The sequence below is a fragment of the Dendrobates tinctorius genome, unplaced genomic scaffold, assembly GCF_039654945.1.
Source record: "Dendrobates tinctorius isolate UK_male_01 unplaced genomic scaffold, ASM3965494v1 ptg000151l, whole genome shotgun sequence".
Taxonomy (NCBI): Eukaryota; Metazoa; Chordata; class Amphibia; order Anura; family Dendrobatidae; genus Dendrobates; species Dendrobates tinctorius.
This window is the reverse complement of record NW_027361818.1, coordinates 9,199,455-9,224,274: the sequence shown is the minus strand read 5'-3', so window position 1 is coordinate 9,224,274 and position 24,820 is coordinate 9,199,455. Positions and strand designations below refer to the sequence as shown.

Below are 24,820 nucleotides of genomic sequence, written 5' to 3'. Positions count from 1 at the left end.
GAAGCAGAGCGCTGGGGAACAGGACCGAGGTGAGTATTTGGTGTCTTTTTTTTATTTTTAAAGTGTATGGTGCTGCATATGGAGGTGACATGCTGCACATGGTGCTGGCTATGGAAGTGACATGCTTCACATGGTGCTGCATATGGGGGTGACATGCTGCACATGGTGCTGGCTATGGAAGTGACATGCTTCACATGGTGCTGCATATGGGGGTGACATGCTGCACATGGTGCTGGCTATCAGGGTGACATGCTGCACATGGTGCTGCAGCCTGCAATGATCCTCGGTCTACTGAACCACCGCACAAACTGCTCTACCCTCTCTCGTACTGTATCCTTACCCATCCCTATAGACTGTGAGCCCTCGCGGGCAGGGTCCCCTCTCCTTATGTACTTGTGTGTCCCTTGTCTTACACAAGCTTATTATACTTGTCTATATTTCCCCTTTTCACATGTAAAGCGCCATGGAATAAATGGCGCTATATAAATGCATAATAATAATAAATTAATAAATTTTATTTCTATAGCGCCGACATATTCCGCAGCACTTTACATTTCGGAGGGATTTGTACAGACAATAGACATTACAGCATAACAATAATCACATAGATTATAACAAATACCAAGAGGAGTGAGGGCCCTGCTCGCAAGCTTACAGTCTATGAGGAAAGAGGTAGACATGAGAGGTGGGTGGTAACAGTTGCCCTGATTGTATGGACCAGTCATAATGTTAAGTGTGTAACAGTACGGACACAGAGGGCTAATGGATGTATAAAGCATGTGGGAACATGATGCGGGGAACCTGGTTATGGTAAAACTTTTGACTGTGCCACCCAGGGATAGATTAGGTTAATGTTGTTGAGGCGGTAGGCCAGTCTGAATAAATGCGTTTTCAGGGAACGCTTAAAATTGTAGGGATTGGGGACTAATCGTCTTGACCTGGGTAGTGCATTCCAAAGAATTGGCGCAGCTTGTGTAAAGTCTTGCAGACGGGAGTGGGAGGTTCTGATTATTGAGGATGCTAAACTTAGGTCATCAGCAGAACGGAGGGCGCGGGTAGGGTGGTATACTGAAACGAGGGAGGAGATGTAGGGTGGTGCTGAGCCGTGGAGAGCTTTGTGGGTGAGGGTAATAAGTTTGTAATGGATTCTGGAGTGGATGGGTAGCCAGTGCAAGGACTGGCACAAGGTAGAGGCATCGGTGTAACGATTGGCGAAGAATATGATCCTGGCTGCAGCATTCAAGACAGATTGGAGAGGGGAGAGTTTGGTAAGAGGGAGACCGATTAGAAGAGAGTTACAATAGTCGAGACGAGAATGAATAAGAGAAACAGTAAGAGTTTTTGCAGAGTCAAAAGTAAGAAAAGGTCGAATTCTAGAAATGTTTTTGAGGTGCAGATAACAAGAGCGAGCCAGTGATCGGATGTGAGGGGCAAAGGAAAGCTCGGAATCAAGTATGACCCCAAGACAGCGGGCATGTTGCTGGGTTGTAATAGTGGAACCACACACGGAAATGGCAATGTCGGGTACCTATACATTAGTAGAGGGAGGAAACACAAGGAGCTCAGTCTTTGACAGGTTCAGTTTCAGATATAGTGAGGACATGATGTTAGACACAGCGTTTAGACAATCGCCGGTGTTTTCTAGAAAGGCTGGCGTGATGTCAGGAGAAGAAGCGTATAATTGGGTGTCATCAGCATAGAGATGGTACTGGAGACTAAATCTACTGATTGTTTGACCAATAGGGGCAGTGTACAAGGAGAGGAGGAGGGGGCCTAGGACTGATCCTTGAGGAACCCCAACAGTAAGGGGAAGGTGAGAGGAGGAGGAACCGGCAAAAGATACAGTAAAGGAGCGGTCAGAGAGATAGGAGGAGAACCAGGAGAGAACGGTGTCCTTGAGGCCAATGGAACGGAGCATAGTGAGGAGGAGCTGATGATCCACAGTGTCGAATGCTGCAGAGAGATCCAAGAGAATTAGCATGGAGTAATGACCATTTGATTTAGCTGTTAGCAGATCATTAGAGACTTTAGTGAGGGCAGTTTCAGTAGAGTGTAAAGAGCGGAAACCGGATTGGAGGGTCGAGGAGAGCGTTATCAAAGAGATAGCGGATAAGACGGGAGTGGACCAGGCGTTCCAGGAGTTTAGAGATGAAGGGAAGATTAGAGACAGGTCTATAGTTAGCGGCACAGTTTTGGTCGAGGGATGGTTTTTTAAGTAGTGGATGTATGATGGCATGCTTAAATGAGGAGGGAAAGCTACCAGAAGAGAGAGAGAGGTTAAATATTTTAGTTAGGCGAGTGGTGACAGCAGGGGAAAGGGACTGGAGGAGATGTGACGGAAATGGGTCTCTGGTGCAAGTGGTTGGGCGAGAAGATGCAAGGAGCCTGCTTCCTTCTTCTGTGACTGGTTCAAAATCAGAGAGTGAGCTCGATGCAGTGGGGAAGGGAGGACAGTGCATGGTATGAGGTGATTGGGAGATAATTTCCTGTCGGATCTGGTCAATTTTTTCTTTGAAGTAATTGGTCAGATCGTCAGCTCGGAGCTCCGGGGTTGGGGCCTGTACTCTTGGGTTGAGTAGAGAATGAAAAGTGTCAAAGAGATGTTTCGGGTTATTGGACAGTGAGGTGATGAGGGTGTTGAAATAGGTTTGTTTAGAGAGGTGAAGGGCAGTGTTGTATGTTCTAAGCATGAACTTATAATGGATGAAATCTTCGTGTAGATTGGATTTTCTCCACAGACGTTCGGCGCACTTGGAGCACCGCTGCAGGAAACGTGTTTGCAGGGTGTGCCAAGGTTGTCGCCGTCTGTGTTTTGGTGTTGTATTTATAGCGGATGCAAATTCATCCAGGGCACTTTGAAGTGTTTCATTGTAATGCTTCAATGCAGAATCAGGACAGGAGAGGGAGGAGATAGGGGCCAATGAAGACTGCAAGTTCTTCATAAGTTTCTGGGTGTTAATGGCCTGTATGTTTCTATAAGTATGGACAGTGGGGGTGACCTGAGCAGCCTGGCAGTTCTTGATAGAGAATGAAAGAAGGTTGTGGTCAGAGAGCGGGAGAGGGGAGTTTGCAAAATCATCCACTGCACAAAGCCGAGAGAAGACCAAGTCGAGGGAGTTCCCGTCTTCATGCGTTGGAGAATTAGTAAGCTGCGAAAGGCCAAACGAGGAGGTTAGAGATAAAAGGTGAGTAGCAGATGGGGAGAGGGGAAGAGCAATGGGGATGTTGAAATCTCCCATGATGAGGGTAGGGATGTCACAGGAGAGAAAATGTGGAAGCCAAGTGGCAAAATGATCCAGGAACTGATGAGAAGGGCCAGGAGGACGATACACCACCGCCACTCGCATGGAGAAGGGGGTGTAGAGTCTGACGGCATGGACCTCAAAAGAAGGGAAGACAAGTGAGGGTAGTTGAGGGATAACCTGAAAGGTACATTTTGGTGATAGGAGCAGACCAACGCCTCCACCAGCTCTATTGTCTGATCTTGGGGTATGAGAGAAGTGTAGTCCCCCGTATGAAACAGCAGCAGCAGCGGTAGTGTCTGACTGCTGGATCCAGGTTTCAGTAAGAGCCAGGAGGTTAAGAGAATTAGAAAGGAAGAAGTCATGAATGAGGAGAGTTTGTTACACACTGAGCGAGAATTCCTAAGGGCACAATTAAGAGAGACAGATGGCATGCAGGGAATATTAATAAGATTAGAGGGGTTTCTAAGTGTAGCAGTTGGGGGGGTTTGACTTTCTATAACATGGGGGACCAGGGTTGGGAGCAATGTCTCCTGCGACTAGGAGAAGGAGGATAGAAAGAGTGAGCAGATGGTTAAGTGATTTGTGAGAGCGTCTCTTATGTTGAATGGTGGGACTGACTGGATCTGTGCAATTTAACAATGTGAAAAGAGCGTGAGTGCTATACATAGGAGAGGAAAGGAGCGAGGGGCCGATATGGATGGAGTGTAGAGAGTTAATGCCAGGGCAGTGGATGTGTGTGAATGCAGCAGCCAGGATATAAATTGCACAAATGCATATGGGGGTGACATGCTGCACATGGGGAGGCTATGGAGGTGACATACTGCACATGGGGAGGCTATGGGGGCGACATGCTGCACATGGTGCTGGCTATGGAGGTGACATGGTTCACATGGTGCTGCATATGGGGGTGACTGTCAGGCTGCTGCTATGCAGATAGGTGCAGGCTCCACTAGATGGCAGAATAAACGCAGAACTGCACCTAACAGAGCAGGCTTGTAATGCAGCAGCCCGGTTACCACAGGTGGCAGCAGAGTAGTCAGACAGGCCGAGTCAAGCAACACACTGTAGCGCAGTACAAAGCGGAATAAACAAACTCTGGGTTAGAGGCAAGCCGAGAAGGTCAGGAGCGGATAAGATAAGACAGGTCAGGATACAAGCCAAGTCAGAATCGGGAGGTCAATACTCTAAAGGGGAACACTGAGTCAAAACAGGAATGGGGTGAAAACAGAGACACGGGTTCAGGTAGCAAGCGCAGGAGGACAAATCAGAGCAGCTACAGCAGCACTAGGCAAAACTATAACTGACATCACCTGCAGGAAGCAGTGGCAATAAATAGCAAACCTGAGCACAGACTGAGGCTGAGCAAGGTTAACCCCTGACATAACCAAACCGGGGAAAAGGGAAAATGGGACTCAAAACCCAGTCTGGATCATGGGGGTGACGAGCTTCACATGGTGCTGGTTATGGGGGTGACAAGCTGCACATGGTGCTTGCTTTGGGGGTGATATGGTGCACATGGAACTGGCTATGGAGGGTGTCATACTGCACAAGGGGAGGCTATGAGGGTGGCATGCTGCACATGGGGAGTCTGGGGGCGTCATGCTGCACTTGGGGAGGCTATGGGGGCCTCATGCAGTATATGGGGAGGCTGTGTGGGGTTCATGCTGTATATAGGGAGGCTGTGTGGGGCTCGTACTGCATATACAGAGGCTGTGTGGGGCTCATGCAGTATATATAGGGAGGCTGTGGGGTTCATGCTGTATATAGGGAGGCTGTGTGGGGCTCATGCAGTATATAGGGAGGCTGTGTGGGGTTCATGCTGTATATAGGGAGGCTGTGTGGGGCTCATGCTGTATATAGGGAGGCTGTGTGGGGTTCATGCTGTATATAGGGAGGCTGTGGGGCTCATGCTGTATATAGGGAGGCTGTGTGGGGCTCATGCTGTATATAGGGAGGCTGTGTGGGGCTCATGCTGTATATAGGGAGGCTGTGTGGGGCTCATGCTGTATATAGGGAGGCTGTGTGGGGCTCATGCTGTATATAGGGAGGCTGTGTGGGGTTCATGCTGTATATAGGGAGGCTGTGTGGGGTCATGCTGTATATAGGGAGGCTGTGTTGGGGTCATGCTGTATATAGGGAGGCTGTGTGGGGCTCATGCTGTATATAGGGAGGCTGTGTGGGGCTCATGCAGTATATAGGGAGGCTGTGTGGGGCTCATGCTGTATTTAGGGAGGCTGTGTGGGGTTCATGCTGTATATAGGGAGGCTGTGTGGGGCTCATGCTGTATATAGGGAGGCTGTGGGGTTCATGCTGTATATAGGGAGGCTGTGTGGGGTTCATGCTGTATATAGGGAGGCTGTGTGGGGTCATGCTGTATATAGGGAGGCTGTGTTGGGGTCATGCTGTATATAGGGAGGCTGTGTGGGGCTCATGCTGTATATAGGGAGGCTGTGTGGGGCTCATGCAGTATATAGGGAGGCTGTGTGGGGCTCATGCAGTATATAGGGAGGCTGTGTGGGGTTCATGCTGTATATAGGGAGGCTGTGGGGCTCATGCTGTATATAGGGAGGCTGTGTGGGGTTCATGCTGTATATAGGGAGGCTGTGTGGGGTCATGCTGTATATACGGAGGCTGTGTGGGGCTCATGCTGTATATAGGGAGGCTGTGTGGGGCTCATGCAGTATATAGGGAGGCTGTGTGGGGCTCATGCAGTATATAGGGAGGCTGTGTGGGGCTCATGCTGTATATAGGGAGGCTGTGTGGGGCTCATGCTGTATATAGGGAGGCTGTGTGGGGCTCATGCTGTATATAGGGAGGCTGTGTGGGGCTCATGCTGTATATAGGGAGGCTGTGTGGGGTTCATGCTGTATATAGGGAGGCTGTGTGGGGTTCATGCTGTATATAGGGAGGCTGTGTGGGGTTCATGCTGTATATAGGGAGGCTGTGTGGGGTTCATGCTGTATATACGGAGGCTGTGTGGGGCTCATGCAGTATATATAGGGAGGCTGTGGGGTTCATGCTGTATATAGGGAGGCTGTGTGTGGCTCATGCAGTGTATATAGGGCGGCTGTGTGGGGCTCATGCCGCATATGGGGGAGCAAGGTGTGGGGTTCATGCCGCATGTGGGGCTCATGCTGCATATGGGGAGGCTCTGGGGCTCATGCTGCGTATAGGGAGGCTGTGTGGGGTTCATGCAGTGTATATAGGGAGGGTTTCATGCCGCATGTGGGGCTCATGCTGCATATGGGGAGGCTCTGGGGCTCATGCTGCGTATAGGGAGGCTGTGTGGGGTCTCATGCCACATATGGGGGAGGAAGGTGTGGGACTCAAATTACATATGGGGGATGCTGTGTGGGGCTCATGCAGTGTATATAGGGAGGCTTTGTGGGGCTCATGCTGCATGTAGGGGAGGCTGTGTGGGGCCTCTACAGTATATAAGGGGCTGTGGGGGGCTCATACGATATACAGAAGGGGCTGTACTTGGGTTCAGCCTTTTGGTTCGGCTCAGGAAAATTAATTGCCCACCGATGTTTTAAACCAAAGTAGGAGGGGAAAAAAAGGAATTATCACACTCAAAACATAACAGTCACGGATTAATTCACCAAACACCTTCTCCTATAACAACCACCAACAACCTCCAGCCATACAGCATAATCTTGCTCTGACAATGCTAGCCAGGGCTCAGATTATATAGGAGATGGGAGTGGCTAACAGTGCACAGCTGAGAGACTTAATGCAGGAAAGCCTCCAGGAGCTCTAACCTGAGCAGATTAACCCCTGCACTGCCAAAAGAAACCTGCACCGTTTAATACGAAGGTGAAGTGCTTCTAATCCTTGCAGGAGTAGGAGAAATCAGACGCTGGAGTCTTCTGGCTCCTCTCTGTCGCAGTAAACCTGTGATATGCATTGAGTCTTGATGGCACCTCTGACTTTGGTGTCTTCCTTGCAGGAGGCCGGGGTGCGAGTGTGTGTCATTCTATTTAAGGAGATGGAGCTGGCGCTAGGGATCAACAGTGGATACAGCAAGAGAGCACTGATGCTGCTGCACCCCAATATCAAGGTGAGGAACCCCATTCCCATGGCACGGCTCTGGCAGGTATTGAGATAACCTCAGTTCTCCCCGTCTTCCAGGTCATGCGTCACCCGGATCACGTGTCATCCATTGTCTTCCTCTGGGCTCACCACGAGAAGATGGTGGCCGTCGACCAGTCTGTAGTGTTTTTGGGTGGCTTGGACTTAGCCTACGGGCGATGGGATGATCATACTTACCGACTAACGGACGCGGGACCAAGAGAGAGGCAGCATCAGGTACCCACTAACCCTGGGCGACCCGTCACCCTTACTGACCACAGTCCGGTGCTTTTCTTCTGCCATAGTGTTACTCTATTACTCCTGTTACTCTTTCCACCTTGATCCCCCTTAGTACTCCTAATAACCACCTATTACTCCACTCGCCTAATATAGCGCCCCCTTCTGATCCATTCTACATGTAACCACCATTACTATGCCTAATAATTTGTCCCATCTTCTTCTGTACACTCACCTATTACTCCACTCACCTAATATAGCGCCCCCTTATGATCCTCCCTCCATGTAACCACCATTACTACTTCTAATAACTGCTCCTGTCTTCTGTAAACTCATCTGTTACTCCATCCACCTAATTTAGCGCGCCCTACTGATCCTCCCTACATGTAACCACCATTACTAATCCTGTGAGCAACATGTAACCCTCCTATATCTTCTCCTGTCTCTGACCTCTTCTCTTTCGCTGTCTGTCCCTTTGTTGGTTGTCTCTTTGCTCCTTTAAGGGTGGCCTCCCGCTGTCTCTCACCAGAATGGAGCCACAGCCACCGACCACTCTACAGAGGAAGACGCCATGATGTGTCAGACCTGGATGGGCAAAGACTATAGTAACCTCATCCTCAAAGACTGGGTGCAACTGGACAAGCCATTCGAAGGTATGAGACGAAGTGTGACAAAGAGGAGGAGCCAACGTATTACTCCTCCTATCTGTATCACCCTGCAGGGGCAGATACTCTGCTCCATCTATCTGTATCACCCTGCAGGGGGAGGAGACTCACGGCTTCTTCTGAATCTCCCTGCAAGGGGAAGAGTCTCATAGCTCCTCCTATCTGTATCACCCCGAAGGGGGAGGAGACTTGTAGCTCCTCCCATCTGTAGCACCCCGAGGGGGCGGAGATTGATAGCACCTCCTACCTATAATTCCAGATTTCATCGATCGGATGAAAAACCCACGGATGCCGTGGAGAGATGTGGGTGCTGTGATTCATGGTAAAGCCGCCAGAGACGTCTCCCGACATTTTATCCAGCGGTGGAACTTTAACAAGGTGATGCTGACAAAGGACGCACACAGTGTTATTAACCCTCGCTGTCAATGATTCTCATTAACCCTTTATTTTGTGTTGTAGACGATGAAAAGCAAATATAAAGGACCGGAGTTTCCATATTTGCTTCCTAAGTCTCAGTGCACTGCGGAGAGATACCATTACTCAGTCCCGGGGTGTCACAGCGCCAACGTGCAGGTGTGGTACTGAGCGTGGGGCGGAAGGGTGTGCCTGCAATGATGGGGAATCACATACTATAGGAGGAGAAACTAGTAACTGGGAGAGGGAAGGGGCACAGCTATAGTGATACCTTCTCACTGTGCTCTAGCCACTCTGCACACGTACAACATATAGTACCACATTGTGTAGGTTGGGCGCTGCGTCGGTTGAGAAATAGCAGGGAGTTCTGGATGTAGTGTGTGGTGTCCTGTGCCCAGCCGGAGCTCTGGATGTAGTGTGCGGTGTCCTGTGCCCTGGCCGGAGCTCTGGATGTAGTGTGCGGTGTCCTGTGCCCTGGCCGGAGCTCTGGATGTAGTGTGTGGTGTCCTGTGCCCAGCCGGAGCTCTGGATGTAGTGTGCGGTGTCCTGTGCCCTGGCCGGAGCTCTGGATGTAGTGTGTGGTGTCCTGTGCCCTGGCCGGAGCTCTGGATGTAGTGTGCGGTGTCCTGTGCCCTGGCCGGAGCTCTGGATGTAGTGTGTGGTGTCCTGTGCCCTGGCCGGAGCTCTGGATGTAGTGTGCGGTGTCCTGTGCCCCGGCCAGAGTTCTGGATGTAGTGTGCGGTGTCCTGTGGCCCGGCCGGAGCTCTGGACCTAGTGTGCGGTGTCCTGTGCCCGGCTGGAGCTCTGGATGTAGTGTGCGGTGTCCTGTGCCCCGGCCAGAGCTCTGGACATAGTGTGCGGTGTTCTGTACCCCGGCCGGAGCTCTGGACGTAGTGTGCGGTGTCCTGTGCCCCGACCGGAGCTCTGGACGTAGTGTGCGATGTCCTGTGGCACTGCTGGAGCTCTGGATGTAGTGTGAGGTGTCCTGTGCCCCGGCCTGGAGCTCTGGACGTAGTGTGCGATGTCCTGTGCCACTGCTGGAGCTCTGGATGTAGTGTGCGGTGTCCTGTTCCCCGGCCGGAGCTCTGGACGTAGTGTGCGATGTCCTGTGGCACTGCTGGAGCTCTGGATGTAGTGTGAGGTGTCCTGTGCCCCGGCCTGGAGCTCTGGATGTAGTGTGCGGTGTCCTGTGCCCTGGCCGGAGCTCTGGACGTAGTGTGCGATGTCCTGTGGCACTGCTGGAGCTCTGGATGTAGTGTGTGGTGTCCTGTGCCCAGCCGGAGCTCTGGATGTAGTGTGTGGTGTCCTGTGCCCTGGCCGGAGCTCTGGATGTAGTGTGCGGTGTCCTGTGCCCTGGCCGGAGCTCTGGATGTAGTGTGTGGTGTCCTGTGCCCTGGCCGGAGCTCTGGATGTAGTGTGCGGTGTCCTGTGCCCCGGCCAGAGTTCTGGATGTAGTGTGCGGTGTCCTGTGGCCCGGCCGGAGCTCTGGACCTAGTGTGCGGTGTCCTGTGCCCGGCTGGAGCTCTGGATGTAGTGTGCGGTGTCCTGTGCCCCGGCCAGAGCTCTGGACATAGTGTGCGGTGTTCTGTACCCCAGCCGGAGCTCTGGACGTAGTGTGCGGTGTCCTGTGCCCCGACCGGAGCTCTGGACGTAGTGTGCGATGTCCTGTGGCACTGCTGGAGCTCTGGATGTAGTGTGAGGTGTCCTGTGCCCCGGCCTGGAGCTCTGGACGTAGTGTGCGATGTCCTGTGCCACTGCTGGAGCTCTGGATGTAGTGTGCGGTGTCCTGTTCCCCGGCCGGAGCTCTGGACGTAGTGTGCGATGTCCTGTGGCACTGCTGGAGCTCTGGATGTAGTGTGAGGTGTCCTGTGCCCCGGCCTGGAGCTCTGGATGTAGTGTGCGGTGTCCTGTGCCCTGGCCGGAGCTCTGGACGTAGTGTGCGATGTCCTGTGGCACTGCTGGAGCTCTGGATGTAGTGTGTGGTGTCCTGTGCCCAGCCGGAGCTCTGGATGTAGTGTGCGGTGTCCTGTGCCCCGGTCGGAGTTCTGGATGTAGTGTGCGGTGTCCTGTGGCCCGGCCGGAGCTCTGGACCTAGTGTGCGGTGTCCTGTGCCCGGCCGGAGCTCTGGACGTAGTGTGCGGTGTCCTGTGCCCCGGCCAGAGCTCTGGACATAGTGTGCGGTGTCCTGTGCCCAGCCGGAGTTCTGGATGTAGTGTGCGGTGTCCTGTGCCCCGGCCGGAGTTCTGGACGTAGTGTGCGGTGTCCTGTACCCCGGCCGGAGCTCTGGACCTAGTGTGCGGTGTCCTGTACCCCGGCCGGAGCTCTGGACCTAGTGTGCGGTGTCCTGTGCCCGGCCGGAGCTCTGGATGTAGTGTGCGGTGTCCTGTGCCCCGACCGGAGCTCTGGACGTAGTGTGCGATGTCCTGTGGCACTGCTGGAGCTCTGGATGTAGTGTGAGGTGTCCTGTGCCCCGGCCTGGAGCTCTGGACGTAGTGTGCGATGTCCTGTGGCACTGCTGGAGCTCTGGACGTAGTGTGCGGTGTCCTGTACCCCGGCCGGAGCTCTGGACGTAGTGTGCGGTGTCCTGTACCCCGGCCGGAGCTCTGGACCTAGTGTGCAGTGTCCTGTGCCCGGCCGGAGCTCTGGATGTAGTGTGCGGTGTCCTGTTCCCCGACCGGAGCTCTGGACGTAGTGTGCGATGTCCTGTGGCACTGCTGGAGCTCTGGATGTAGTGTGAGGTGTCCTGTGCCCCGGCCTGGAGCTCTGGACGTAGTGTGCGATGTCCTGTGCCACTACTGGAGCTCTGGATGTAGTGTGCGATGTCCTGTGCCACTGCTGGAGCTCTGGACGTAGTGTGCGATGTCCTGTGGCACTGCTGGAGTTCTGGATGTAGTGTGAGGTGTCCTGTGCCCCGGCCTGGAGCTCTGGACGTAGTGTGCGATGTCCTGTGCCACTGCTGGAGCTCTGGATGTAGTGTGCGATGTCCTGTGCCACTGCTGGAGCTCTGGACGTAGTGTGCGATGTCCTGTGGCACTGCTGGAGCTCTGGATGTAGTGTGAGGTGTCCTGTGCCCCGGCCTGGAGCTCTGGACGTAGTGTGCGATGTCCTGTGGCACTGCTGGAGTTCTGGATGTAGTTTGTGGTGTCCTGTGCCCCGGCCTGGAGCTCTGGATGTAGTGTGCGATGTCCTGTGCCACTGCTGGAGCTCTGGATGTAGTGTGCGATGTCCTTTGCCACTGCTGGAGTTCTGGATGTAGTGTGCGATGTCCTTCACACCGGCCAGCGCTCTGGATGTAGTTTGTGGTGTCCTGTGCCCTGGCCGGAGCTCTGGATGTAGTGTGCGATGTCCTGTGCCCCGGCCTGGAGCTCTGGATGTAGTGTGCGATGTCCTGTGCCCCGGCCTGGAGCTCTGGATGTAGTGTGAGGTGTCCTGTGCCCCGGCCGGAGCTCTGGATGTAGTGTGCGATGTCCTGTGCCACTGCTGGAGCTCTGGATGTAGTGTGAGGTGTACTGTGCCCGGCCAGAGCTCTTGATGTAGTGTGTGGTGTGCTTCACACCGGCCAGCGCTCTGGATGTAGTTTGTGGTGTCCTGTGCCCTGGCCGGAGCTCTGGATGTAGTGTGCGATGTCCTGTGCCCCGGCCTGGAGCTCTGGATGTAGTGTGCGATGTCCTGTGCCCCAGCCTGGAGCTCTGGATGTAGTGTGCGGTGTCTTGTGCCACTGCTGGAGCCCTGGATGTAGTGTGAGGTGTTCTGCCTGTCATGACGTGTCCTGTGCCTCGGCCGCTCTCTTCCAGGTGCTGCGCTCAGTTGATCGCTGGTCGGCCGGCTGTAATGAGTGCTCCATCCTCAATGCTTACCTGCACTGTATATCCCAGGCGGAGCACTATGTGTATATTGAGGTGAGTCCAGGCCGTATACCAGAATGTGACATGTATGATCCGTGCACTGACACCCCGAGGACGTGTTACTAGTGACACTAGTGGTGGTATAGGTCCTGGTAGTGCAGTAATGATAATACTACCCGTTATTTAATAATCCGATGTGCCTGAAAGGAAAAATCAAGGTTTAAACCCACATCCCAAAGTGCTTTAGGGGTGTATTAATGTAATCTGTGTAGGGACACACCCACAATGTATTTCCATGATAATTTGCATGTGACTTCAAAGCTGAGGTTGTGATTACACTGACACCCCCACCAGGGGGCGCTCACTACTGTTATGAGAAATGGGAGTTGTATAAACCTCTGACATTAGTGCCACCTGGTGGCAACTGACAGAATCATATGATTTAACTCCATTTGAGTTTTTTAAAAAAAGATAAATAAATTTTTACCCTTTTGTGACTTGTGTTTTGATTTTGTCCTTCTAAAATTTCTGTACCGACCCTTGTTCCTCTCTCCGGTGGTAAGGCCACCTTTGTAAGCCATTGTCTGATCCAACATTGTCCATCTCACCCTGTGATGTAATTCGACTACTATTCAACTACTTACACATATTTTGAAAATTAACACAAAAATGTTATTGTGTAGAAGATAAGAAGTCGTAGTGTCCTCATCTGTCAGTGGTGATTGCGGCACTGATTGTAGCCTGGTGTAGTCCTCGGTGTCTCTGTCGCCTCCGAGTCCTTGTCTGCTCGGTGTCTCTGTTGCCTTGGTGTCCCTGTCTGCTCGGTGTCTCTGTTGCCTCGGCGTGTCTGTTGGCTCAGTGTGTCTGTTGCCTCGGCGTCCCTGTCTGCTCGGTGTCTCTGTTGCCTCGGCGTCCCTGTCTGCTCGGTGTCTCTGTCGCCTCGGCGTCCCTGTCTGCTCGGTGTCTCTGTTGCCTTGGTGTCCCTGTCTGCTCGGTGTCTCTGTTGCCTCGGCGTGTCTGTTGGCTCAGTGTGTCTGTTGCCTCGGCGTCCCTGTCTGCTCGGTGTCTCTGTTGCCTCGGCGTCCCTGTCGGCTCGGTGTCTCTGTTGCCTCGGCGTCCCTGTCGGCTCGGTGTCTCTGTTGCCTCGGCGTCCCTGTCGGCTCGGTGTCTCTGTTGCCTCGGCGTCCCTGTCGGCTCGGTGTCTCTGTTGCCTCGGCGTCCCTGTCGGCTCGGTGTCTCTGTTGCCTCGGCGTCCCTGTCGGCTCGGTGTCTCTGTTGCCTCGGCGTCCCTGTCGGCTCGGTGTCTCTGTTGCCTCGGCGTCCCTGTCGGCTCGGTGTCTCTGTTGCCTCGGCGTCCCTGTCGGCTCGGTGTCTCTGTTGGCTCGGTGTGTCTGTTGCCTCGGCGTGTCTGTCGGCTTGGTGTCCCCGTCGCCTCGGTGTCTCTGTTGCCTCGGTGTCCCTGTCTCCTCGGCTCAGTGTCTCTGTTGCCTCGGTGTCCCCGTCGCCTCGGTGTCCCCGTCGCCTCGGTGTCCCCGTCGCCTCGGTGTCCCCGTCGCCTCGGTGTCCCCGTCGCCTCGGTGTCCCCGTCGCCTCGGTGTCCCCGTCGCCTCGGTGTCCCCGTCGCCTCGGTGTCCCCGTCGCCTCGGTGTCCCCGTCGCCTCGGCGTGTCTGTTGCCTCGGCGTGTCTGTCGGCTTGGTGTCCCCGTCGCCTTGGTGTCTCTGTTGCCTCGGCGTCCCTGTCGGCTCGGTGTCTCTGTTGGCTCGGTGTCTCTGTTACCTCGGCGTCCCTGTCGGCTCGGTGTCTGTTACCTCGGCGTGTCTGTTGGCTCAGTGTGTCTGTTGCCTCGGCGTGTCTGTCGGCTTGGTGTCCCCGTCGCCTCGGTGTCTCTGTTGCCTCGGCGTGTCTGTTGGCTCAGTGTGTCTGTTGCCTCGGCGTCCCTGTCTGCTCGGTGTCTCTGTTGCCTCGGCGTCCCTGTCGGCTCGGTGTCTCTGTTGCCTCGGCGTCCCTGTCGGCTCGGTGTCTCTGTTGCCTCGGCGTCCCTGTCGGCTCGGTGTCTCTGTTGCCTCGGCGTCCCTGTCGGCTCGGTGTCTCTGTTGGCTCGGTGTGTCTGTTGCCTCGGCGTGTCTGTCGGCTTGGTGTCCCCGTCGCCTCGGTGTCTCTGTTGCCTCGGTGTCCCTGTCTCCTCGGCTCAGTGTCTCTGTTGCCTCGGTGTCCCCGTCGCCTCGGTGTCCCCGTCGCCTCGGTGTCCCCGTCGCCTCGGTGTCCCCGTCGCCTCGGTGTCCCCGTCGCCTCGGCGTGTCTGTTGCCTCGGCGTGTCTGTCGGCTTGGTGTCCCCGTCGCCTTGGTGTCTCTGTTGCCTCGGCGTCCCTGTCGGCTCGGTGTCTCTGTTGGCTCGGTGTCTCTGTTACCTCGGCGTCCCTGTCGGCTCGGTGTCTGTTACCTCGGCGTGTCTGTTGGCTCAGTGTGTCTGTTGCCTCGGCGTGTCTGTCGGCTTGGTGTCCCCGTCGCCTCGGTGTCTCTGTTGCCTCGGCGTGTCTGTTGGCTCAGTGTGTCTGTTGCCTCGGCGTCCCTGTCTGCTCGGTGTCTCTGTTGCCTCGGCGTCCCTGTCGGCTCGGTGTCTCTGTTGCCTCGGCGTCCCTGTCGGCTCGGTGTCTCTGTTGCCTCGGCGTCCCTGTCGGCTCGGTGTCTCTGTTGCCTCGGCGTCCCTGTCGGCTCGGTGTCTCTGTTGCCTCGGCGTCCCTGTCGGCTCGGTGTCTCTGTTGCCTCGGCGTCCCTGTCGGCTCGGTGTCTCTGTTGCCTCGGCGTCCCTGTCGGCTCGGTGTCTCTGTTGCCTCGGCGTCCCTGTCGGCTCGGCGTCCCTGTCGGCTCGTTGTCTCTGTTGGCTCGGTGTGTCTGTTGCCTCGGCGTCCCTGTCGGCTCGGTGTCTCTGTTGGCTCGGTGTGTCTGTTGCCTCGGCGTGTCTGTCGGCTTGGTGTCCCCGTCGCCTCAGTGTCTCTGTTGCCTCGGTGTCCCTGTCTCCTCGGCTCAGTGTCCCCGTCGCCTCGGTGTCCCCGTCGCCTCGGTGTCCCCGTCGCCTCGGTGTCCCCGTCGCCTCGGTGTCCCCGTCGCCTCGGTGTCCCCGTCGCCTCGGTGTCCCCGTCGCCTCGGTGTCCCCGTCGCCTCGGTGTCCCCGTCGCCTCGGTGTCCCCGTCGCCTCGGCGTGTCTGTCGGCTTGGTGTCCCCGTCGCCTTGGTGTCTCTGTTGCCTCGGCGTCCCTGTCGGCTCGGTGTCTCTGTTGGCTCGGTGTCTCTGTTACCTCGGCGTCCCTGTCGGCTCGGTGTCTGTTACCTCGGCGTGTCTGTTGTCTCAGTGTGTCTGTTGCCTCGGCGTGTCTGTCGGCTTGGTGTCCCCGTCGCCTCGGTGTCTCTGTTGCCTCGGTGTCCCTGTCGCCTCGGTGTCTGTTGCATAGGTGTCAATGTCATCTCCTCTCTGTCTTTCTAGAATCAGTTTTTCATCAGTTCTACAGAGGGAAGAACAATCCAGAACATGATCTCAGACGCCATCGTCCAGCGCATATTCTGGGCTCACAGGTGAGTCGTCCCTATGTGTTCTTGTGACTGTACAAGGCATGCTGGGAGGTGTAGTCACCAGTTGTGCAATAATTCTCAGGGTAGAAGGATAATGACAGTGACGCTGGGGGTTTCGGGGACCATGATGCTGACACCCGGGGTATATGACAGCTATCTAATCCTCCCTGGTTTATTTCTCTTTATTGCTCCAGAGAAGGCAGAAGGTTCCGCGTCTTCATCGTGATCCCGCTTTTACCCGGCTTCGAGGGTAATATTGACATGGGAGGTGGAAACTCCATCCAGGCCATACTGCACTTTACATACAGGTAACACAGCGGTGACACCTCGTCATCAGACGCCCTGAAGGATTTGTCAGGGGTCAATAGTAATGGAGATGACGGTTTCTCATGGGGGATGTATCTGGCGTCGGGTCACATCAGAGACGTTCGAGGCCCATGTGACATGGAACAGTCTAAACGTCCTGGCCGCTCGGGCCCAACTCTACAAATGCCGGAGGCTCTGACCTGGCTCGGCCTTGTATTGCCACTAATGCTTATCGGCGTGGACCCTGGAGCTCTGCCCACCGCCATTCTTCTCTGGACGTTGTACTTATACCGTTATGAGGTCTTTTCTTTCTTCTTTTTGCAGCTCTATCTGCCGTGGAGACCATTCTATTATTTCTCGTCTGAAGGAAGGAAGTAAGTGAGATCTAAAGTAATATTCAGAGAGTGGCGCTGCTTGTGAACACAGATGGCCTCGCGCGCCTGCCCCCATATGTCGGGTGTTAGAGGGGATGTCACCAATGGAGTAGTGATAGGCACTATGCCTCCTCCTCTCCTCACCCGTCCTCCTCTCCTCACCTGTCGTCCTGTACTGTCGTCCTCCTATCACCCATCGTCCTCCTTGCCACACGCCTGTCGTCCTCCTATCACCTGTCGTCCTGTGCCATCATCCTCCTCACCTCTCGCCTGTCATCCTCCTGTCACCTGTGGTCCTGCGCCGTCCTGACCCGTGGTCCTGCGCCGTCCTGACCCGTGGTCCTGCGCCGTCCTGACCCGTGGTCCTGCGCCGTCCTGACCCGTCGTCGTCCTCCTCTCCTCTCGCCCGTCGTCCTGCGCCGTCGTCGTCCTCCTCTCCTCTCGCCCGTCGTCCTGCGCCGTCGTCGTCCTCCTCTCCTCTCGCCCGTCGTCCTGCGCCGTCGTCGTCCTCCTCTCCTCTCGCCCGTCGTCCTGCGCCGTCCTTCTCTCACCCGTTGTCCTGTGCCGTCCTCTCCCTGCAGTGGGTGATGCCTGGCGCCAATACCTGTCCATCTGCGGCCTGCGGACACATGGTGACATGCCGGATGGATCTCTGGTCACAGAACTCGTTTACATTCACAGTAAAATGCTGATAGTGGACGACAGAAGAGTCATCATCGGTAGGTGCCAGATAGTGGCGGTGACCGTGTACATGGTGCTCTCCTCTCCGCAGCTTGCGACGTCACTCTGTATGATGTCTCCATTTCTGTCTCTCTGTGAAGGCTCGGCGAATATAAATGACCGGAGCATGCTGGGAAAGAGGGACAGCGAGCTGGCTATAATAGTGGAGGACACGGAGTACGAGAAGTCTGTCATGGATGGCGAGCCGTACCAGGCGGGGAGATATGCGCTTAGCCTGCGCACTGACTGCTTCATGTAAGAGACTGTGTCATGCACTGTCCCCGGACAAACCGCCCTACTGTACTACGCCTCCATCATCCCCTCGTCCCATACAAGGCCTCCTCATACCTCTACCGCTCCCCCATCATCTTCCGATACCGTCCTCCTCCTCATACCTCTACTACTCCCGGTATTGCCCCCCTCCTCATACTACTCCCATCAACTCCCGGTACCGCCCCCCTCCTCATACTACTACTTCCCCATAAACTGCCGGTACCGTCCCCTCCTGATACTACTTACTCCCCCCCCCATCAACTCCCGGTACCACCCCCTGCTCATACTACTCCCCCTTCATCTCCCGTTACCATCCTCCTCATGCTACTCCCCCATCATCTCCCATTACCGTCGTCCTCCTCATACTATACTCCCCCATCATCTCCTGTTACCGCCCCCTCCTCATGCTACTACTCCCCCATAAACTCCCAGCACCGCCCCCTCCTCCTACTACTCCCGCCCCCCCAATCAACTCCCGGTACCGCCCCTTGCTCATACTACTCCCACATCATCTCCTGTTACCATCCTCATCCTCATACTACTCCCTTATCCTCATACTACTCCCCCATCATCTCCCGTTACCGTCCTCCTCCTCCTCATTCTACTCCCCCATCATCTCCGTTTACCGTCCTCTTCCTCATACTACCCCCCATCATCTCCCATTACCGTATTCTTCCTCATGCTACCCCCCATCATCTCCCATTACTGTCCTCTTCCTCATGCTACCCCCCATCATCTCCCATTACTGTCCTCTTCCTCATACTATCCCCCATCATCTCCCATTACTGTCCTCCTCCTCATGCTACTCCCCATCATCTCCCATTACCGTCCTCCTCCTCATACTACTCCCCCATCATCTCCCGATACCATCCTCATACTACTACTCACCCATCATCTCCTGGTACCGTACTACTCCCCCATAATCTCCCAGTACCGTCCCCCTCATACTACTACTCCCCCATCATCTGGTACCTTACTACTCCCCCATTATTGCCTCCTCACTTCTCCCTCTCTTTCCAGGACTCTGCTCGGGGCACACACTCCACCATGTCTGGACGTCTCTGATCCGGTGTCAGATTCGTTCTTTGAGGTCTGGACGCAGACGGCCCTGAATAACACGGCGCTGTACGACCAGGTACTGGCCCGGGTTCTCCAGTCACACCCGGAGCTGCAGCAGACGATTCCTTTAATCTCTCCTCCATCTTCTTGTCTACCAGGTCTTCCGCTGCCTCCCGACCAACGCTGTGCAGAGCCATCGGGTGCGGCAGGTGTACACAACCGTGGCCAGCCTGGCCAGTACGGACGCTGAGCTCTCCCGCCAGATCCTGGGCCGGGTGCGGGGGCATCTGGTGGAGTTCCCCCTTTACTTTCTTGTTGAGGAGAATCTTCTGCCTCCTCTCAGCAGCAAAGAAGGAGTGATCCCCACCGAAGTGTGGACGTGACCAGTGAGAGGGGATCAACTCCAATCCTGCAATGTCCGATACTTAGAGCATCTGCCGGATCTAAAGACTTGTCATTCATAGTGTGACTGGATCACTGGCCACGTTGTGCCCACTCCGTGCCCTGCAAGAGAAGCCATAGCCACCACATTCATACATGATCAAAAGAGATCCCCAGAGATCCCTCACCTGTATACACCATATCCTCCCGGAGAGACCCCTCCTCTGTGTGCACCGTATACTCCGGAAAGATCTCCCCCCCTGTGTGTACCATATCCCACAGAGATCACTGATCTGTGTGCACCGTATCCCCCCAGATATCACTCCTCTATGTTCACCGTATCCCCCAGAGATCGCCCCTCTGCGTGCACCGTATCCCCCAGATATCACTGATCTGCGTGCACCGTATTCCCCAGAGATCGCCCCTCTGCGTGCACCGTATCCCCCAGAAATCACCCCTCTGCGTGCACCGTATCCCCCAGAAATCACCCCTCTGCGTGCACCGTATCCCCCAGAGATCGCCCCTCTGCGTGCACCGTATCCCCCAGAGATCGCCCCTCTGCGTGCACCGTATCCCCCAGATATCACTGATCTGCGTTCACCGTATCCCCCAGAGATCGCCCCTCTGCGTGCACCGTATCCCCCAGAAATCACCCCTCTGCGTGCACCGTATCCCCCAGAAATCACCCCTCTGCGTGCACCGTATCCCCCAGAGATCGCCCCTCTGCGTGCACCGTATCCCCCAGAGATCGCCCCTCTGCGTGCACCGTATCCCCCAGATATCACTGATCTGCGTGCACCGTATTCCCCAGAGATCGCCCCTCTGCGTGCACCGTATCCCCCAGAAATCACCCCTCTGCGTGCACCGTATCCCCCAGAAATCACCCCTCTGCGTGCACCGTATCCCCCAGAGATCGCCCCTCTGCGTGCACCGTATCCCCCAGAGATCGCCCCTCTGCGTGCACCGTATCCCCCAGATATCACTGATCTGCGTTCACCGTATCCCCCAGAGATCGCCCCTCTGCGTGCACCGTATCCCCCAGAGATCGCCCCTCTGCGTGCACCGTATCCCCGATATCACTGATCTGTATGTAAGGTATATACCCCAGATATCACTCCTCTGTTGCACCATGTCCCCTCAGCCGTCCCTCCTCTGGGTCCCCGGGCTCTCCTCTGGGTCCCCGGGCTCTCCTCTGGGTCCCCGGGCTCTCCTCTGGGTCCCCGGGCTCTCCTCTGGGTCCCCGGGCTCTCCTCTGGGTCCCCGGGCTCTCCACTGAGTCCCCGGGCTCTCCTCTGGGTCCCCGGGCTCTCCTCTGGGTCCCCGGGCTCTCCTCTGGGTCCCCGGGCTCTCCTCTGGGTCCCCGGGCTCTCCTCTGGGTCCCCGGGCTCTCCTCTGGGTCCCCGGGCTCTCGGCGTTGTCCCTACTCACTGATGTAGTACAGAATCCTCACCGTTTCCTTCTGACCTCGGCACGTCCAGAAGGCAGGACTCTATCCATGTCTGGGACTCCAGCTGGTAAATGGGGATGTGTGATTTAGGACTTAAGGTCCACTCATGGTGGACATTCATCTCATGTGACCCCGCACCATGCTGCACTACAGAGAACAGACTCTTCAGCCTCTTATAGGATCTGTATGATGGCGACTTCTGACTATGCACTCTCCTATAGGACAATGTCTTCCACACACCGACCTGTGGTAATAGAGTGTGAACACTAGCGATCGTTGTGATAACTGGAGGCTGCTCTACCAATAAACACTCATTGTATTTTATCTACTGCACTTTATTAGCTCGGATTTATTGCGATGTTTCCAGCACAGAGTATTTCAGGAGAAGCGTATGCAGAAGCACAAAGACTCAGGACTATGTGACAAAAGAGTCTCTGAGCTTCAGTCTAAGCCGACTAATCACAGACTGGCAAATGTAGCTAAGCAGTAAGCGAAGCGGTAGTACTCAACATCAGGCAGCAGTTACAAAAGCAAATTGAATTTTAGGGAGAGTAAGGCTGAGTTCACACGTGGCTTTTTTTTCGCGTTTCCGCGGCGGTTTTAACCACGCGATTTTGCCGCGAAAAATAAGCATCCCATGCATTCCTATGGGATTCCGCAATGCTGTGCTAATGCTGCGGTTTTTACCGCGGCGGAATCGCTTCGTGGTAAATGCAGCATGCTCATTAATTTGCGGAATCGCGGCGATCCCGCACCCATAGGAATGCATTGTTCTGCTTACTTCCCGCATGTGGCTGTGCACACCATGCGGAAAGTAAGCAGAACAATTGCGGATGGTACCCACGGTCCGGAGGAGAGGAGACTGTCCACCGCGCTTTGGGTACCATATCCCTGTAAAAAATAGAATTTAAAATAAAAAATATTGTTGTTATTACCTTCCGGCGTCCCGCGCAGCTTTCCCGCCTCTCTCCACGCTCCCGTTCCCAGTAATCCTTTGCGAAAATGCCCGCGATGGCGTCCATTCTCGCGGGATCGCGAAGTCTCGCGGTCATTCGCTCGACGTCATCGCGAATTACCGCGAGACGTCGCAATCCCGCGAGAACTGACGTCATTGCGGGAATTTCGCAAAGGATTACTGGGAACGGATGCGTGGGACGTCGGAAGGTAAGAATATCACCATTTTTTATTTTTTTTTTTTACATTCTATCTTTTACTACTGAGGCCGCATAGGCGGCCTCAGTAGTAAAAAGTTGGTCACACTCGTCAAACACTGTGTTTGACGAGTGTGACCAACCTGTCAATCAGTTCTCCAAGCGATGCTACAGATCGCTTGGAGAACGCTAGCATTTTGCAAGCTAATTACGCTTGCAAAATGCTAGTTTTTCCGCGGGAAAATCGCGGGAATTTAAAATGCGATTTTCCCGCGGAATGGAATTCCGGAATTCTCGCGGTAATTTCCGCGAGAGTTCCGGTATGTGTGCACTTAGCCTAAGGCTATGTACCCACGTATGCAGAAAATTCCTGACAGAAAACCAGAACTTGCGTTTTTGATGCGTTTTTTTCCGGAGCGTCCCCAGTCTCATAGAAAATAGTTAGAAATGCGGGCTTTTCTGCGAAATTGATGAGCATGCTGCGTTTGCGGAAAAAAATGCATCAATATGCACAAAAGGTGCAGAATTCATTCAAATGAATGGGATGCTTCTTGTAGGCGTTTTTGCCGGTCAAAACGTGAAAAAAACCGCTTACATGTGCACACACCCTAAAAGTAGATGTGAAAACCTGTAGTTCTCATGTAAGTTTAATTTTGTGTAAGGCCAAATTTCAAATATAAAATTCTATCTTGGTCTCCAGATATAAAATGGGACATCAGAAAGCTGGGGGGGAAGGTACCATGATGTGCTGCTGGATATCGGAATGGTATGGGAGCGTTCTCTTAGGCTAGGTTCAAATTTGTGTCTATGTGCAAAGCATATCATCCGCAAACACATGCAAAAATGCATGCTGACGCATCGTTTAGGCTGGTTTCACATTTGCGTTAAAACAACGCTGCGCCCTGCGTCGTTAAGCTCCGCCCCGAGCCGGCTCCCTGCCCGCCCCATCCGGGATCACCGCCTACTTTCGCATTTGCACGCATGCGATCAGCGCACCCTATCTTTAGCATAGGGTGCGCAGATCATGCGCTGCCAGTGTGAAAGTAGCGTGTTGCGCACTTTTGACGGTGCGCCGTGCGCGCCGAAATGCAGCACACTGGCAGCGCATGATCTGCGCACCCTATGCTAAAGATAGGGTGCGCCGATCGCATGCGTGCAAATGCGAAAGTAGGCGGTGATCCCGGATGGGGCGGGCAGGGAGCCGGCTCGGGGCGGGGCTTAACAACGCAGGGCGCAGCATTGTTTTAACGCAAATGTGAAACCAGCCTTATCTGCATCCGCTTGCGCATGATGGCAAAAAAAATGCAGTTTGCCTGCGTTTGTGCTTTTTATGCACATGTGTTTGATAGGAAAATGCTTTTCCAGGAGAATTTCCTAGACACAAGCCACGCCCAATGGGCGTGTCTCATGGAAATTCTGTATATAGACCCTTGTACAGATGAAATCCTCAGATTTTGCTGCTGTATCCAGCGTCAAGATGGATCTTCGCATGGAGAGTTTCTATCGTAATCTGGATTTGGATGTGAACTTGTTTCTTGCCTTTGCATTTGCTTGTGAACAAGAAGGGAAAAGAGAGACTGAGAAGTCGTCGCTTTTTGGCAACACCCCATTGTTGACGTCCGAGAGAGTCGTGGAGCCTACCACTCCTTATTCAGTGAGCTCCATGAAAACCGGGATAAATATTTTGAGTACACGAGGATGTCTCAACAGAGCTTCAGTGATTTGCTGCTACGTGTACAAGGAGCCATCAGCAGGCAGGACACACAGCTACGTAGAGCGATTCCTGCTGAATAACGTCTGCTGGTGACCCTAAGGTATGTAATTTTTAAAAAGAAATGCCTGTCATAAATATTATTATTCTGCCATGTCCTTAATTTTTTTTCCTTTTTCTGTTCAGCAAAACACCTGTCATAAATATTATTGTTCTAAAAGCCATGTACTTTGTTTTTTTCCTCTCTCTTTTTGGCAGATTCCTGGCTACCGGAGAGCGCTTATCATCGCTCCATTTCCAATTCCGGATTGTCATTTCCACCCTTTCTGGGATTGTTGCAGACACCTGCCGGGCTTTGTGGGATGTTCTATGTGAGGAATTTATCCCCCTACCCACCCCTGAAATCTGGCAGGAAAATACCGAAATACTTGGATCCGAGTATTTTAATTCTAAAAAATACTTTTCTATTGTGCTCATGGCGATTGCAGCTGCTGACTGTAGATTTGTCGCCGTGGACATTGGATCTTTTGGAAGAGGTAATGACTCCCAGACGTTCAAAAACTCGGACATGGGCCAACGCTTGTATGGGAATAATTTCAATTTCCCACTGCCACGACCTCTTCCCAACAGTGAAGGACCTCCAATGCCGTTTGTTGTGGTTGGGGATGAGGCCTTTCAGATGTGTGGCAACCTCCTTAAACCATACAAAAAGGATTTTTAACTACTGACTGACAAGGGAACGAAGAACTGTAGAGGGTGCTTTTGGTTTTCTGGTATCTAAATGGCGGATTTTGGGAACAGCCAGTAATCTGAAAACTGAGACTATCGAAGTTGTCAAAGCGTGTGTGGTTCTGCACAACTACATCATGGCTAAAGAGCGACCCAACGTAGAACTTCATGAACCTGTTTCTACCCCATTGCCAGATTACCAACATCACCCTCTGATGACAACAAGGGAAGTTGCCCAAATGAGGGATACATTTGCTGCCTACTTTGTTTCGGATATTGAACGTGTGGCATGGTAAGATGAAGTGGTTTAAGCCAGTAAAATGTTCCTGTAATGTTATGTACCTGGAATGTTAAAATGTACCTGTTATGTTTGCTGACTGAAATAATAAAACACCTCTGGTTTAACACCTGTTTCAAGTGCCCTCAACATTACAATACTTGGTTTTATAAGGTGCTCACACTGTGTGTTAACCACGACGGTGCAGAAGCAGACAAAGAACAAGCAGTGATTGGGGGGGATCTCTGCCTTACAGGTTCACTGCCGCATTAGACCACATTGCAATACTTAAGAAAATCCTTTCGGACTTGTGGCGTGGCGTTGTCCCAGTCATCCATCAGCGATTGG

At 54.0% G+C, this 24,820-nt stretch overlaps 1 protein-coding gene and 1 long non-coding RNA gene across 7 annotated transcripts in view; both read left to right on the top strand.

The window, feature by feature from the left end:
- PLD2 (phospholipase D2) overlaps positions 1-20,928 on the top strand; it is an 86,658-nt gene extending 65,730 nt beyond the window's left edge. For all 6 annotated transcript variants that reach the window (XM_073547094.1, XM_073547095.1, XM_073547097.1 and 3 more), the window contains 13 exons: positions 7,195-7,305; positions 7,377-7,553; positions 8,083-8,206; positions 8,478-8,596; positions 8,678-8,791; positions 12,427-12,531; positions 15,959-16,047; positions 16,239-16,352; positions 16,675-16,724; positions 17,306-17,443; positions 17,546-17,699; positions 18,738-18,852; positions 18,935-20,928. In XM_073547094.1, the coding sequence (XP_073403195.1) occupies positions 7,195-7,305; positions 7,377-7,553; positions 8,083-8,206; positions 8,478-8,596; positions 8,678-8,791; positions 12,427-12,531; positions 15,959-16,047; positions 16,239-16,352; positions 16,675-16,724; positions 17,306-17,443; positions 17,546-17,699; positions 18,738-18,852; positions 18,935-19,159 (1,635 nt within the window). In that variant the 3' untranslated portion in view covers positions 19,160-20,928. The remainder of the gene's footprint in view (positions 1-7,194; positions 7,306-7,376; positions 7,554-8,082; positions 8,207-8,477; positions 8,597-8,677; positions 8,792-12,426; positions 12,532-15,958; positions 16,048-16,238; positions 16,353-16,674; positions 16,725-17,305; positions 17,444-17,545; positions 17,700-18,737; positions 18,853-18,934) is intronic.
- Positions 20,929-23,000: 2,072 nt separating this feature from the next.
- On the top strand, positions 23,001-24,600 carry LOC141050233 (uncharacterized). The gene is made up of 2 exons (XR_012220485.1): positions 23,001-23,569; positions 23,725-24,600. It is a non-coding gene; the product is annotated as an uncharacterized lncRNA (long non-coding RNA).
- Positions 24,601-24,820: the final 220 nt, after the last annotated feature.